Here is a 15,739-nt window from a genome sequence, read left to right as displayed (position 1 = left end):
TTTGAGCGCATCAGCATGTTGGTCATCCTTCTCAACTGCGTGACGCTGGGCATGTTCCGGCCGTGCGAGGACATTGCCTGTGACTCCCAGCGCTGCCGGATCCTGCAGGTGAGTGAGGGTGAGGTGGGTGGAGGGCCGGCAGCTCCACTTAACACTGTTTCCTCTGCTCCAACCGGCCCGCTCTGGTGGGGTGGGGATGGGGATGGTGGTGTCCCCTCACCCCTTCTCAGTTTCAGCAGCTCTTGTCCCCACATCAGGCCTTTGATGACTTCATCTTTGCCTTCTTCGCGGTGGAGATGGTGGTGAAGATGGTGGCCTTGGGCATCTTTGGGAAAAAGTGTTACCTGGGAGACACCTGGAACCGGCTTGACTTTTTCATCGTCATCGCAGGGTGAGGGTCCCGGACTGGAGGTGGGAGAGCGATGGATCAGATGGTGCCCTCCCCCATCCCACCCCACTTACTGCGCTGCTTTCTCCCCACTCTCCGCTAAGGGTCGAGCCTGTTCTGCTCTGAAATCCCTTGCCCCTCCAGTTGCACCTCCCTTGACTGTTTGTTCTCTCCTCCTGACTTGGGGGTGACCTTGTCCCCAGAGAGCCTGCACTTGGGGTCCCTGCATGGAGGAGGGGGAGGAGCCGGAGGTTGTGCTGCCTTCTATGGCAGAATTCCTCACTGACCTCTTTTGACCCCCATGGTGGCCTCAGACTCAAAGGGCCTCCCTTTGGGCCCCTCCCTGCAGGATGCTGGAGTATTCGCTGGATCTGCAGAACGTCAGCTTCTCAGCTGTCAGGACAGTCCGCGTGCTGCGACCCCTCAGGGCCATTAACCGGGTGCCCAGTGAGTGACCCCCCCCCTCAGCCCCTGGACAGAGAGCCCCAAGAGGAAATATGCACATCTCACACCCCATCCCTGCCTCCTGGTGCTCACAGGTCTCATCAGGGCCCAGCACTTAGGGCTGGGCACTCTGAGACAGATTCCACCAGGGAAGGGCTGGGGTCTCCGGAAACAAATGGCTCCCCACAGAATTATGGGAGTCACCTGGAAACACCCCCTGCCTCATTGTAGCCTGGTTTTGGGTCAATCTCAGAAACGTCTCAGATGATCCCTTCCCTTCAACGGGATGGCCACTGTCTCCAGTGGAATAAAGGCTGGTGGGCCCAGGGGCAAGAGGCTGGCTGTCTAGGAGGTGTGGATGCAAAGTGGGATGTCCTTTTCTGGCCAGAGCAGCCTCTCCTGTGTTCTGGTTCTCAGGGGGAGACCACACTGGCCTTGTCAAATGTGACTTCTCTCAAGATAAGGCCGGCTCAGGCCTTACCCTCGTGCCTGTGTCCCCTGCCTCCTTGCTACTCCTTCCAACCCATTGCAGCAACTGACTGCCGGGACCATTATCTAAATTAAACCGCATTGGTTTCCGGAGCCAGCAGAGCTTTGGCAACTCTAGCTCCCCCTACATCCTGCCCCCACCCCAGGCCCCCTTTTCACTCCCCAACCTACACAAACTGCAGATGGTCTCTGCTTGGGTCCCAGGGGTGCGGGAGTGGGTAAGGGCATGTTGCTGGGGGTTCTGTGCCTGATGTAGCAGTAGAGTGTCTGTAAATGTGTGTGTGTATGTGTGTGTGTGTGTGAGAGAGAGAGGGAGAGAGAGAGAGAGAAAGAGAGAGAGAGAGAGAAATGTGGCAGCCTCTGGGTGGGCAGAGTTGCTCTGTGTCCTCCAGGCACTGGGGTGCTTTGTGTTTACAGGAGCTCCAGGGGAGGGGCATGCCTTCTTCTCCTCTCCCGCCCCAGGTGATGGCTGGCAGATTTATAGGCCTCTGTCTAACCACCAGTGTAATTCCCTTAATGCAAACCCAGAGGAATTGATCTCAGTTGGAGCTCTGAGGCACAGAGGGGGAGGGGGTGGGTATGGGGGAGCAGGAATGTGAGAAGATGGGGCTGAAAGGTGGGGGCAGGGTGGCTGCAATCACCGAGAAGTTTAATTAGCTGCTGCTTAGAAGCTTTTTCCCTAGAGAGGTCAGGGACCCAGGAGTGACAATCTGGGGGTCAAAACCAGTCATTAGAGGTCATGTGCTTGACAGGGTGGTGGTCTAGGGGCTGGTTTAGACCAGGTGGCTGATTGGGTCCTAGACCTGGAGCAGGGAGGGGGCGCTGTGTCCCTGATGGGACTGTTTGGGGCAGATCACAGTGGCTTTCCCCAGAGGGGGTGAGTGAATGTGACCTGAGAAAATAGCCTTGTGTTTCCATAGGGCCTGATTTGGGGATGCTGACCAAGCGGAGAGTAGACTCAGGGCAAGGTGTTCAGAACCACGGTGAAGCGCAGGGCGTCTTGGTCCCTACTGAGAAGCAAGCTGTCAAAGTGAGATTCCTGCCTGCCAGTGTCCCCCTAGGGTTCTCTGCCTCAGTTTACCCAGTGATGATAACTTAGAAAGGTCATGTGGCTGTGTCTGGTGTGTGTGTGTGTGCGCGCATGTGTGCGCATGCGAGCGTGTGTGCATGTACACAAAGGAAGCCTGGTTTTAACTCCAGGCACCCACCTTTTAGCAGCTCTGTGACACTGGACAAGTCTTGCCAGTTCCCTGAGCCTCCATCCTCGCCTGTAAATTGGGGGTGATATCATCTGTGCTCTGACAATGTTGGGACACTCAGTGGGACAACAGTGCAGGAAAGCTTTGGAAACCACGGGCTTGTTGCTGGCGGCACTGTGCGCTCATGAGTGCAGTGGGCCGGTGGGGAGAGTGGGTAGGGCTCAGGCATGCAAGGGCTGCTGCAGAGTCAGAGGTGTCTATTGGTCTCCCCTCCAGCTTGAGCCAGGCCGTCTCAGCCTCAGGGACCCTGGTGGCCCCCTTTGGGAGTGCTGCCAGGCCCGTGGCAGCCAGCCTTGCCCGGCCAGCCTGGCGCCCCCAGCGTGGCTTCTGCCCCCACAGGCATGCGTATCCTCGTCACGCTGCTGCTGGACACTCTGCCCATGCTGGGCAATGTCCTGCTGCTCTGCTTCTTCGTCTTCTTCATCTTTGGCATCGTTGGAGTCCAGCTGTGGGCAGGGCTGCTTCGCAACCGATGCTTCCTGCCGGAGAATTTTAGCCTGTGAGTGGGGCACAGCCTGGGGGCTGACCTGGGGGTGCTTGTGGGCTGGGGCCACCCCTCCCCCCATTGCTATTGATTTATCTGTTCTCCTATGGGAGACAGGACTGGTTCTCAAATGTGGCTACATATTGGAGTCGCCTGGGGGGGTTGAAAAATTACTGGGGCTTGGGTTGCACCCCTGCAGATTCTGATCTCATTGACTTGGGGTTCAGCCTGGGCATGAGGATGTTTATAATCTCCTTCATGATCCTAATGTGCAACCACATTGGAAAACCTCTGCTCTAACCTTCCAACATCCTGACTGGAGTTTTACATTCAGTCTTCATGCTCCTGGTGTCCCCCACTGATGCACATAGTTCTCTGCCCTGGCCCAGTGCTTTCCTGGACTCTGCTGCCTTGCCCTGCTTACCTAACTGCATGCCTCAGTTTACCCCAGCTCTCCCTTCCTGGCCCTCTCCCTGGAGAACCCTTCTTCTAGCTTCACCCTTTCCGCTCCTCAGCCCCCTGAGTGTGGACCTGGAGCGCTACTACCAGACAGAGAATGAGGACGAGAGCCCCTTCATCTGCTCCCAGCCCCGTGAGAACGGCATGCGGTCCTGCAGGAGCGTGCCTACGCTGCGCGGGGAGGGCGGCGGCGGCCCACCCTGCGGCCTGGACTACGAGGCTTACAACAGTTCCAGCAACACCACCTGCGTCAACTGGAACCAGTACTACACCAACTGCTCCGCCGGGGAGCACAACCCCTTCAAGGGCGCCATCAACTTCGACAATATTGGTTACGCCTGGATAGCCATCTTCCAGGTGGGGCAGCCTGGCCACTGGAGCGTCCCCAGAACACAAGCGCTGGGACACGGTCCAGGCGTGCAGTGGGTGATCTTAGGGTTGGGATGGGGTCAGGGTCTATGGAGGAGACTGCAGGAGGCTTTGGGGCGCCCAGAGTCAGCCTGCCCCCCCTGCACCCTCCCCAGGTCATCACGCTGGAGGGCTGGGTCGACATCATGTACTTTGTGATGGATGCTCACTCCTTCTACAACTTCATCTACTTCATCCTCCTCATCATCGTGAGTGACTCCTCAGGCCCCTGGGGGAATAGGGGGTCCTTGGGAAACTGGCTGGGGGAAACAGAGAGGGAAAGGGTTGCCTGATCTAAAATTCTTCAGTCTCAGGACAAGTCCTGTAGAGACACAGCAGCAAGGGACATGTCATGAGGAGTCAGGAGGAAATCCAAGGTCAAGGTCTGACTGTACTGTTGACTGCCGCTAATAACCTTGGGCAAGTTACCCCCTCCAGGTCCCCAGGCCCAGGCCTGACCTCTGACTATCAACAAAATGAGTGTCCCTCAGCCTTGGGTGATACTGCCTCTCCCAGGGGAGCATTTGGAAATGGCAAAGGGTGTTTTTGTTACTGCTGGCATTTTGCTGGGGGTCAGGGGGAAGGTGTTAAATAACCTGAAATGTCAGCCCTGCAAACAAAGAGTATTCCACCCCAAATTCCTTTCATTTGGTGTTGAGAAACACCGCATGATCCATTCCTCCCTTCTCAGAAGTTCCCAGACTTTATGAGGGCAGAAGACAGAGAGGGAAATAGCAATATCTGATAGTTCTAATCATTACCATTCATAAGTAATAATTTAGCTGCCTCCACTTATTTATCATGCTACTTCTTAGGCTAATATTTATTGAGTACTTACTATGAGCAAGTCCCTATTCTAAGCACTTTTTATGTGCTGGTGCATTTAATTCTCACCAGGATCCTGGTATTGTCTCCATTTTACAGATGGGGACACTGATGTGTTTCCTCATTGGTGTGACCTCGTCGTGTGCTTGCATGTACGGTGGATTCATCTGGGCAGGGTTACAGTGATGTGTCCTGTAACATCTGCTCTCTGCTAATCCTCACGCACTCCTGTGAGGTAGAGGTGCAGGGGCTGTGATTTCAGAACCCAAAGGAGAACCCTGAGCCTCAGAGGGATTGGTCACTGGGCTAAGTGAGTAGCTGGAGCTGACAGTTCAAGTCCAGCCCTTTTTCCATGTCACCAAGGGACCAACGGCAGAGCCAGACAGAGGAACAGATATTGAGAGAAAGAAATTTCAGGTCTACTTGGGACCAAAGACAAGCTCCAGAGGGAGGTAGAGACAGTCCTTTGTGAGTGATAGACAGCAGGTAGGCCCTGAGAGAGAGCAAATCCTCCAAGCCAACCCCCTGGGCCCTGCCACCTTCACTGGTGCGGAAGAGTGGCCAGGCTCTGGGCTTTTTCCCATCCACTCATCCCTGGGGTGGGGACAGAACCAGCGCCTCAGGGAAGCTGATCTCTTCGTTATGCTGCTCGCCTTAAGCTTGGGGGAGGGGAAGGAAGCAGACAGGGAGGTAAGGGGCCTAGTTTCCACCCTCCCACACACCCCCTGAAAAATCTTTCCAAACAGCTCTCTGGAATCACACTAGTGAAGCTAATTATCATAATTACTAGGACACAATCTAGAAAAAAAAAATCTGCTTTGTCACCATAAATATTCATTTCCTTCATTCTGGATTGTTGTCCAAGCAGTGGCCACTTCAGGGTCCTAGAGAAACTGAGGTGTAGAAACAGGGCTAGGGGTGTGTGTGGGGGTAAGTCAGAGTGGCAGCTTGGTAGTCTGCAGGGTTCAAGGCTCAGCCCATCACCCACATGGGGGGGAAGCGAGGCAGGGAGAGAAGGGATATATACAGAGAATGGTCATGAGATACTGAGGTCCCATGGTTAAGGGTGTCACTCAAGGTCACTCAGCCAGAATTGAGACTAGAAGCAGGAGTCTTGTGAACAGTGTTTTTGCCAAAATCTCCAAGTCTCAGTGTGAAAGCTCCATCTCCCCAAGATCGCATTCATTTCCACAGCCTTCTTGACTCATTATGGAAACTGGGGAGAGGTGCTCAGCATGTCTGTGGTTGGCACGTTTGGGGGCAGGGAGTCTGGGAGATTTCACTGCAGGCTAGCATCACGATCACTACTAATCCAGGAATCCCAAAGAGCGTGGTTCAAGTCTCAGCTTTGCTGTGCCTTAGCTTAGCTGAATGATCTTGGGCAAGTTCCTTGACCTCTCTGAGTCTCAGTTTCCTCACCTATCAGATTAGATTGTAAAACTGTCCCCTCCTGAGAGTGTCATAAGAGTAAGACGAGATAGTGCTTGGACAGTGCTTGGGCCCAGTGCCTGCCCTCAGTATGCAGTGGCTGGCTTTGGGATTCCCTTTTCTTCAGGACATCTCCTCTTCCTGTCCCCACCCCCAACAGGTGGGCTCCTTCTTCATGATCAACCTGTGCCTGGTGGTGATCGCCACGCAGTTCTCAGAAACCAAGCAGCGTGAAAGCCAGCTGATGCGGGAGCAGCGTGTGCGGTTCCTGTCCAATGCCAGCACGCTGGCCAGCTTCTCGGAGCCAGGCAGCTGCTACGAGGAGCTGCTCAAGTACCTGGTGTACATCCTCCGCAAAGCAGCCCGCAGGCTGGCCCAGGTCTCCCGGGCAGTGGGTGTGCGGGCTGGACTGCTGAGTAGCCCAGCACCCCGCGGAGATCAGGAGCCCCAGCCCAGCGGCAGCTGCTCTCGCTCCCACCGCCGCCCCTCTGTCCACCACCTGGTGCACCACCACCACCACCATCACCACCACTACCACCTGGGCAATGGGACGCTGCGGGGACCCCGAGCCAGCCCAGAGATCCAGGACAGGGATGCCAACGGGTCGCGCCGGCTCATGCTGCCACCACCCTCGACACCCACCCTCTCTGGGGGCCCTCCAGGGGGTGCAGAGTCTGTGCACAGCTTCTACCATGCTGACTGCCACTTGGAGCCCGTCCGCTGCCAGGCGCCCCCTCCCAGGTCGCCATCTGAGGCGTCGGGCAGGACTGTGGGCAGCGGAAAGGTGTACCCTACTGTGCACCCCAGCCCTCCACCAGAGATGCTGAAGGAGAAGGCACTCGTAGAGGTGGCCCCCACCTCTGGACCCCCCGCCCTCACCAGCCTCAACATCCCACCAGCGCCCTACAGCTCCATGCACAAGCTGCTGGAGACACAGAGTACAGGTGAGAACTCTGGAAGTGTGGTGGCACCCCTGGCCTGGGACCCGGGTGGTGTCCCAGAGAGGACGGGGTCTGGAGTCCCACCCTGCCATTTGCAGCCTTGAGACCCTCAACAAGTCACTTCTTTGAACCCTAATGTTTTCATCATTTAAAAAGGACGCGCACTTCCTGCTATTGTAATAATAGCAGTGACTGTCATGCAGCATCTGTTATGTGCTCTGCTCTGTGCGTCCGCAGTAGTGTCTAACGATTGCTGAAAGGTTGTTGTGTGCCTGTCACACGCTTTGCAGCAAAATCCCATTGGATCTTCACACAGCTTAAGGTGATAAGCTTTCTTATTGTCCTCAGGTTGCTGATGAGAAAGAGGGGGCTTGGAGAGGTTGTGTGACTTGTCCAAGGTTGTGCTGTTGGTGAGGGCTGGATGCAGGGGTGACTCGGGCAGGCAAGTGGGTGACCATGGACAGCTCCATGCCCCACACCCAAGAGGCTCTTGTAAATGCAAGTTCTGTTCCCTCACCCCAGGGGGACCGGGGCCTGGAGAAGCAAGCTCTCTGGGGGGACACCTGGGGTAACGGGGGAGTGAGATGCTCACATCCTGTGGATAGACTCCTCCCGCGCGGACAGACTCACTGCGCCGCAACCCAGGCCTGTACTTCAGGAAGGATGCGGCACGTGGGAGAAGCGGGATATGTGTGGGCTGTTCAGTGAGCATGTGGGCTGGAGCAGGAAGGTGCCATCGCAGAACTCAATGCACAGGCTTCTTGTACCAGCTTTCCTACTACCCTGCCATGGAACTTGAGCATGCATGCATGTTCCCGCCTGTGGGGACTTCTGGGCTTGGGGGACCGCTGTTGTCAGTTCCTTACTGACGAATGCCTGTGTGTAGCAGCACCCCAGGGAAACCTTTGTGTACGCCTACGAGGGGCTGGGTCCTAGGCTGGTGCTTTCATGCCCCTGCTGTCCCTGGGGAGTCTCTGAGGTCCCTTTGAGCTCTCATGCTCTGTGATCACAGCTGGGCTTAAATGGATGTCGGTGTCTTGGGTTGGTCACTGTGTACACACACGAGCACCTGCTGTGTGTGTGTGCATGATGGTGGCTGGTGCATGTGCCCGTGGCGCACATTCTGGTGTTCATGTACATGTGTGTGCACATAAGTCTGATGTGTAGGTGCTTGTGTGCACTCACGGGGGCATGTGTGCAGGCCCATGGGCGCATGTGCTTTGTGTGATAGGCACCTGTGTTTGGTGTGCATGTATGTGTGATGCGAAGATAGTACTATGTGCACATAGCATGTGTGTGTGTGTACAAGGGTGTTAGTGTCCCTGGGCATGTGTCTGGTGTATGTACATAGACACACATGTGTGCCTTAAGGATCCCTTGGAAAGTGTCACTAAGAGCAGTGTTGCTGCTGCTGGCTGCTCTGGGCAGGAGAGATAGTCTCGGGTCCATGTTGAAAGCTCTGTCATGTTGAAAGCTCTTTCAACATGGGTGCTTAGAGGATGTCAAGACCACATGCTGAACCTTAGGACACCCAGCAGTGACTGTCAGTGGGTTGCTCTTGGCATCTCTTGGAGATATATTGTTACCCAGGACCGGCCATATTGCAGGGCATTCAGCCCCCTGGCCCACTGAGTCCCTAGCACCCCCATGATTGTAACAACCCCAGACTTCACTCCAGGGAAGGGTTGCCTCAAATAAGAAATCCTGGAGCTCTGACCTCTCCCCTTCTGTCCCAGGCACCTGCCAAAGCTCTTGCAAGATCTCCAGCCCATGCTTGAGAGCAGACAGTGGCGCTTCTGGCCCCGACAGCTGCCCCTACTGTGCCCGGGCAGGAGCAGGGGAGGTGGAGCTCTCTGGCCCCGAGATGCCTGACTCAGACAGCGAGGCGGTTTACGAGTTCACACAGGATGCCCAGCACGGTGACCTCCGGGATCCCCACAGCCGGCGTCGACGGAGCCTAGGGCTGCACGTGGAACCCAATTCTGTGCTGGCCTTTTGGAGGCTGATCTGTGATACCTTCCGGAAGATTGTGGACAGCAAGTACTTTGGCCGGGGAATCATGATCGCTATCCTGGTCAACACACTCAGCATGGGCATCGAATACCACGAGCAGGTAGGGGCTTGGCCAAGGGCAGTTTCTGCCAGCGACTTCGACCCTGGGGCTGGAGACCCTCCGCCTTCCTTCCCTCCCACCCCCTGCATTTAGGTTCCTCCGCATGCTGCTAGTCTGCATGGCAGGGAGGAGGACAGGCAGGAGATGCAACAATGCGTGGGGACTTCTGGGAGGGTGAAAACCAGTGAATGTCACTCTGAGTGTGGAGGTTGCCGGGGTAGTGGCAGAGCCCGTTCTATCAGGGAAGGCTTCTCAGAGGAGGCAGGGTTTGAAGGATGTGAATTAATGATGAGCTTCGGACGTAGGCAAGGTCACTTTAGAGAGACAAGTGAGTGGATGAGACTTGGGTGCTTGGAAAAGAGATGGGGAAGTGGAGGGGTTGGGGGCCTGCTGCCCAGTGCTTGCTCCCCCACCCCCGCCCCGTCATCCAGCTGATTTTGTGCTAGGAGTTTGAATGACTGCAGGCAGGATGGGGCTGTGGACGTAGGGGTGGAGTGGTGGCTGCTTCTGCATGGAAGGCAGGCCTGTGGGCTTGGGAGGGAGGAGCTCTGGTCCTGGTCTTGGTTCTGGGAGCCTTGCTGTGAGCGGGCGGAGTAGATGAGAGCGCCCAGCATGGTGAGGGGACTTGAAATCATCGCGTTTGAGGAATCGTTCTAAGAACTGGGATGTTTAGTCAGGAGAAGAGGAGGCTCAGCAGGGACAGGAGAGCTGTCTTCAAATATTTGAAGGGCTGTCATGTGGAAGAGGATGCAGGCTTGTTTTGTGGGGCCGTTGGCTGCAAGCAGTGGGATCTGGGCCAAACGGGAGGAGGCCATTCTCTCTCTAGGACCTGTGCAAGGGAAGTAAGGGCCATAGCGGGGACCCCTTCCTCGCCCCCACTAACTAGGGGTCAAAGCAGGCACCGTGGGGCCTCCAAACTGTGTTTGGGTTCTTGTGGGTTCCTTCCAGATGTCAGCTCTTCCCTTTAGCTGGCCTTCCAGGTCACCCCCTTGGCTGATTCTTGGGAGAGGACAGCAGCCGGCAGGCACCACTGTAATTCACCCCGCAGCCCTGCCCACTGGAGCTGAGCTTTCCTGGCATAGAACTGAGCCTATGTACCTCCCAACCCCCCACCCTCAATCTCAGTAGAGGCGTGTGGGCCCAGAGGCATGGAGAGGGCAGGAGTGGGGGCGGGGGAGGTAGAGGGTGAGGGGGCAGGGCCCTCGCTTGACTGGGCAGGGCCCAGGGACCCACGAGGGGATGCAAAGGAGGAGCTCTGGGGTGACCCACAGGGGACCACAGGCCCAAGTCTGGACTGGAGCAGAACCCACCCCACTCTCGTCTGTGAACACTCAGTTCTTATTCCACTTGCCCCCCTCAGCCTGGTGCACCCCAGCCCCACTCCCAACACGATCATACCACGTCGGTTGGTACCCCATCCCCTTGCCTGGATGCTGCTCCCCACCTCTGCCAGTTATGTTCTACTCCATGTGGACGTGAGGTGCTGGGGCAGGCCTCTGGCTGCTGTGCAGCAGGTGGGGTGTATGGTACTGTGGTGGGCGTGTTGTGTCTAGGCGCACGGGGTGTGGGTGTGTGGGTGTGTGTGTGTACACGCCTACTCCGCCAGCCTCCTGGGGAGAGGTGTTCTGCCAGGCTGGTGGGGGCTGCATTTTGTGCTGCAGGAAGCCAGGGGGCAGCCCCTAATCTCCCTTCACCCAAATCCTAGAGCCTGAACCTCAACCTCCATTCCCTCACCCCAGTTCTGCTCATGGTCAGATGTGTGTTGCTCAGGGGGCTTCCTGGGTGGGGGCAGGGGGGCGTGCCCAGCAGTCCCTGCCTCGCGGGATGCTGCTGGTAGAGGCATTGACTGAGGTGGAAAGAAGCTGAGTCAGACACCAAGGGCAGATGAAGCTGCAGCAAGAGGGCTTTCTGTTAGACAGCAAGAAGGACACCCCCTTGGGGAAAAAGAAAAAGCCATCAGTCGGGGGTGCCTGCAGATCTCCTTACCTGAGTTCCTGAGAAAGGCCCTCCTAGGCCCCCAGCAGCAAAGTCTCCCCCATTCAGTGTCTGCTCCAAGGGGGCGATTGTCCCAATACCTGGTTGCTGAGGTCGCTCAGGAATGAGTAGGAGTCCCCAGCAGGCCGGCAGATGACTGACTGCTGCCGGGCGGGCTCAGGGCCGGGGGTGTAAGGAGCCCCAGAAGCAGCCATGCCCTGTGCTTGCAGGCACTGCAGCGTGAACGTCCCGCCATCTGGGCCCCAGAGCCTGAGCAGGCTGGGGGGGCGGGGGGGGGGCAGCAAGGAGATGCGGGGGCTGAGAGACAGAGACACAGAGGGGAGATGGAGACATGGAGGAAGACAGAGATATAGATGGAAACACAGCAGAGGAGACAGAAGAGAGAAGATGGGGGCCCGGGCAGGGAGGCGGATGTAAAGACCAGAGAGAGACACCGACGGGGATAGACAGAGAGGGGAGATGTAACTCGGAGGGGAGGAGACAGACAGATGAAGGCACAGAGACATAGGGGTGATGGAGACAGAAGGATCCTGAGAAGGACCCGAAGACAGATAGGGACCCAGATGCAAATGAGGACAGAGGCAGGGCAGGAGGCAAGCAGGCGAGCGGGAGACAGAGGGAGGCTCTGGCGGAGCAGAGCCCGAGGCCAAGAGAGGAAGTGTATCAGCAGATGCCCACAGAGGCCAGGAGCCAGGGGCTCACTGTTTCCCCACAGTGCCTGGAATCAGGCTATCGTGTCCATTGATTCCAGTATTGATCAGACCGGGGAGCACTTGCTGGTGTTCCCTTGGGGGAGGGAGGAGCTGCAGCTTCTCTCTGCCTGACGCTGCTGACCTCCATCTCCAGGCCCGGTCCTGTCCCATGGCCACCTGCCTTACCCAGCATTCCTTCTTCTGCCAGAGATGATGGCGCCCTCTCACCCCCTGCACCCACCTCTTGGCAGAGGAAACTCCCATTGGGCCATACTCCACCCCACCCAAAGTCGGCCCCACGCCTCCCACGCTCTCCAGCTCCCCCCATCCCTTAACCTGCCAACTGTTGGAGCAGTGGCAGGATTGGCTTGCCCCGAGGGACTGGTGAGGAGGACAGGGACAAAAGGCATTGAGGAGGGAGCAAGAATATGACTTGTAGAGTGGGGGATCAGATGGAGGGCCAGCACGCATGTGCCTCAGCCACTAGGGGGTGGAACTTGGAGCCCAGAACTTTGAGAATTACCCCTCCATCTTTCCATTTCATTCCTCACATTTCATGCCTACACAGTGGCATGTTGATAAGTATTTCACAACTAGTCTTTTTAAAAAAAGATTAAGAAAAAAAACAACCCTGATTGGTGGCATTTGTAGCATTTGCCAAGTCCCATGGTGTAAATAAACGCTCCTTCCAGGGCTGTTTTCAAGCCATCAACTTGACGTCACGGAGTGTGGAGTCGGGGAGGGATATGCACAACTGGCTTCCCCGAGTACAGGCAAGTGGGCGCCAGCGTGCTGATCACCTGAGCCCCTGTGTCTATCGTCTCGCAGTGGTCAGCAACGTGACCAGTCACATCTACTAGATGGGGTACCTGCTTGAAGAGGGATGCACAGAGGAGGCAGCCGTGACCTGCTCCTCCCCAGACTGGGGAATGGACTCAGGAAGGGCTCCATATTTGATGGAAGAGCCAGGCAAGGCAGAGCCGGTGGACAGTGGACGGGAGGGCAAGTCATGGGGAGGGCCAGAGACACCAACCCCCCAAGTGGAGAGATTTATAAGTGGGGCACCGAGTCAGCGTGGGATGGGCAAATAACAAGAGATGTGACGAGTTTGGAAAAGCCCAGGACCAGGACCGGTGAGGCATAGGGAGGAGTCTGGATTTTATCAGGAAGGGGATAGGCTCCTGGCTAAGAGCTGAAGCGGGTCAGTGATCTGAGTGGGCTTGTGCTGTATCACAAGTCCTCTGCAAGTGGGAGCAGGTGGGAGTAGAAGGGAGGGAGGGGAAGCAGGGAGGCCTATGACAGGCTGCTGCAGCGATCCACCAGTCCGTCTTCTACCTCTGCCCCTGGCTGTAGAGAGGAGAGGGTGAGATAGAGCTGGAGGTAGCTGCATCTGTGGGACTCAACACCGGTTGGATTTTGGGGCAGGGGAAAGGCATCAATTCCCATTTTTTTCCTGTGTTGGGAGTGCTGGAGCTGGAGCAGATTTGGCTGGTGGAGGCCACTGTACATGAGGTGCCTGTGGGAGGTCCTGATGTATTTCCAGCCAGTTGCTGGAACTCAGAAGAGAGGCTGTCTCCAGGAACCTCTCTCTACCCGTGTCTGCACCGGGGGGCAAGCCCCTCCAGGAGGAGGAGAGAAAGAGCAGATGGGGTGGCACCCAGAAGCATCTGGGTTACTGAGGACAGGTGCCAAACTCATATTGGAGAAGAGGGGTAGCTGCCTGTGGGGGAATGGCACCGGAGCTTGAGGCCCAGTAGTCTCCTGGCTATGGTGGGGGGGGGGTCCAGAGTAGATGACCTTTAGGGCCAGGGGAGGACAGGGCAGGTGACGACTCTGCTCATTTCTCAGACTCTGGGCCCATCCTGTCACTCTAGATACATGTCCAGAGAGGGTTTCTATTTATAAATGAGTGAGGTTGACTGTTGAAGGCGAGGGAAACTGGGGGTGGGAAGGAGTGGGGCAGGGAGAGTCCAGAAGTGCCAGGTCTTAACTTTTTTTTTTTTTTTATTTTTACGTCAGAAGGGTAATGTGCCAACGTCGTAACAAGGTTTAAGGGAGGCACATCTCTCACAGTCGCGTGAACACCCAATCATCATGCTTATGAACCGGAAAAGGATCCAGGTCTTAACTTTTGAGGGAATTCAATCTCCTTTTGTAATTTGTAAAAGCTGGGAACCCTCTCCCCAGAAAATAAACACAAGCATAAACACACCAAATGTGGCCTTTGAGGACAAGGTTTCTATGGACACCTCCTACCCTAAGCCTGTCCCTTGGGCCTCCCAAGAGTCCCTGATTTCCAGGCAGAGAAGCCTAGTTATGGAGCTAGGACTGGGGGTCACTTCCAGGCAGAGAAGCTGAGACTGGGGGAGTCAAGCAAGACTCCAGGAACAATTCTTTTCCAGCTGTCCTGGCCCCAGACTTTCAAAAGGTCCCAAGATGTGGGTGGGAGAAAGGAGCTGTTTTGGAGGCGTTTGGCCAAGGGGTGCTCACAGTCCTTCAGGCGTCCTCTGGTCCCAGGCTCCATTTCGACAAACACAGGGCACACGTTCTGTGTCCAGCACTTAAAATAGCAGAATAAAGGGCAGGGGCGGGGGCTGGGGGCTGTGCCGGAAGCACCCGAGACACTTGGGTTCTAACGGAAGAGTCCTTCCCCTTCACGGATGATTATGCTCAATGCTGTCAGGGAGGCCTGCAGGGACAGAAGAGGGACACTCACACCCAGGTGGGGGATTAGAAGGGTTTTGTGAAGGAGGTGGCTTTTGAGAGATGAGGAAGGTTGGCAGCTGGGGCTCAGAGCAGAGAGGTCCAGGAGGAAGGATTGGGAAGATTCCAGCAGCTTGGACTGAAAACACACAGGGTGTCATGGGACCCTCTGAAGGACAGTCATGTTGCCTCCCCTCCCCCAAGTGTCTGAACAGGAGTGACGTGAGTCCAGCCGTGTGGAAGGAAGCTGGTGCTTCTAGTAGGTGCAAGCTGGGTGGGGGGAGGGCCTGGAGGCTATTTCTGGCCTTCAAATCAGAGGCAAGGAGGGCCCCGAGTATGGTGCTGGTGGGAGAACGAAGGGTGGTAGGGCAGCAGTTCCCTTGGCAGGGTCTGTGGGCCTGGCACCTGCTGCTGAGGGCTGAAGGACAGGCAGGAATCTTCGATAACCCCATGGTTCCAGGACAGAACCCTGGAGAGTGATGGAGCCGAGAAGTCGGGAAGGAGCAGGTTTGGAGGGGAGGTGAGAGGGTTGCTTTGGATGTGCTGAGTTGGAGCTGGCCAGAGGCCATTGGGGAAGGCTAACAGGCAGGCAGGAGTTGGCTTTCCTGGGGAGGAGCCAGGGGCCTGGAGGGAGATTGTTTAGTGTCCTCTACACCCCAATGACAGCTGGAAAGGTGGGAGTGGGGGAGGCCTCGGCAGAGGGGGAGAGCCAGGAGAGGAAGCAGGCAGGCGAGCAGACAGAACGCTGAGGAATGTTGGCCTGAGGGGAGAGAAGCAGCAGGAGAGGAGCCCTAGGAGGGTAGGAGGTAGCTGGCATGGGAATCTGGGCACAGAAAGTCAGGGGGGCTTGGCGCTGGAGCACGGGCAGGCAGAGGGCTCAGATGCTGCCCAGGCATCCAGGGAGAGGAGGGCTGCAAAGAAGGTCCTTGGAGGGAGCTGGGGCAGTTGGGCCCAGGGTTCAGCGGTAAATGGGCCTGATTCACCAGAAGGTTCCTGATTTTAGGCAGAGGGAGGTTCGGAGAAGTTTGGAGAAGGGAGGGAAACCTGGTACAGGCCCTAGAGAGCCTGGGAGTGAGCATGAGGTAGAGGTACTTGTGGGGCCCCCTCCAGG

The 15,739-nt window shown here is 56.6% G+C and overlaps 1 protein-coding gene across 30 annotated transcripts in view; it reads left to right on the top strand.

Moving 5' to 3' along the window:
• CACNA1G (calcium voltage-gated channel subunit alpha1 G) overlaps positions 1-15,739 on the top strand; it is a gene marked incomplete at its 3' end in the record, with an annotated part of 52,423 nt that continues 36,684 nt past the window's right edge. For 29 of the 30 annotated variants that reach the window (XM_084238852.1, XM_084238849.1, XM_084238840.1 and 26 more), the window contains exons 1-8: positions 1-108; positions 258-391; positions 738-835; positions 2,920-3,079; positions 3,580-3,880; positions 4,048-4,140; positions 6,345-7,128; positions 8,862-9,238. In XM_084238852.1, the coding sequence (XP_084094978.1) occupies positions 16-108; positions 258-391; positions 738-835; positions 2,920-3,079; positions 3,580-3,880; positions 4,048-4,140; positions 6,345-7,128; positions 8,862-9,238 (2,040 nt within the window). In that variant the 5' untranslated portion in view covers positions 1-15. The remainder of the gene's footprint in view (positions 109-257; positions 392-737; positions 836-2,919; positions 3,080-3,579; positions 3,881-4,047; positions 4,141-6,344; positions 7,129-8,861; positions 9,239-15,739) is intronic. The other variant, XM_084238848.1, reaches the window with a different exon arrangement.

The sequence above is a fragment of the Talpa europaea genome (assembly GCF_964194135.1).
Source record: "Talpa europaea genome assembly, chromosome: 7".
NCBI lineage: Eukaryota > Metazoa > Chordata > Mammalia > Eulipotyphla > Talpidae > Talpa > Talpa europaea.
This window is presented reverse-complemented; position numbering and strand designations above follow the sequence as displayed.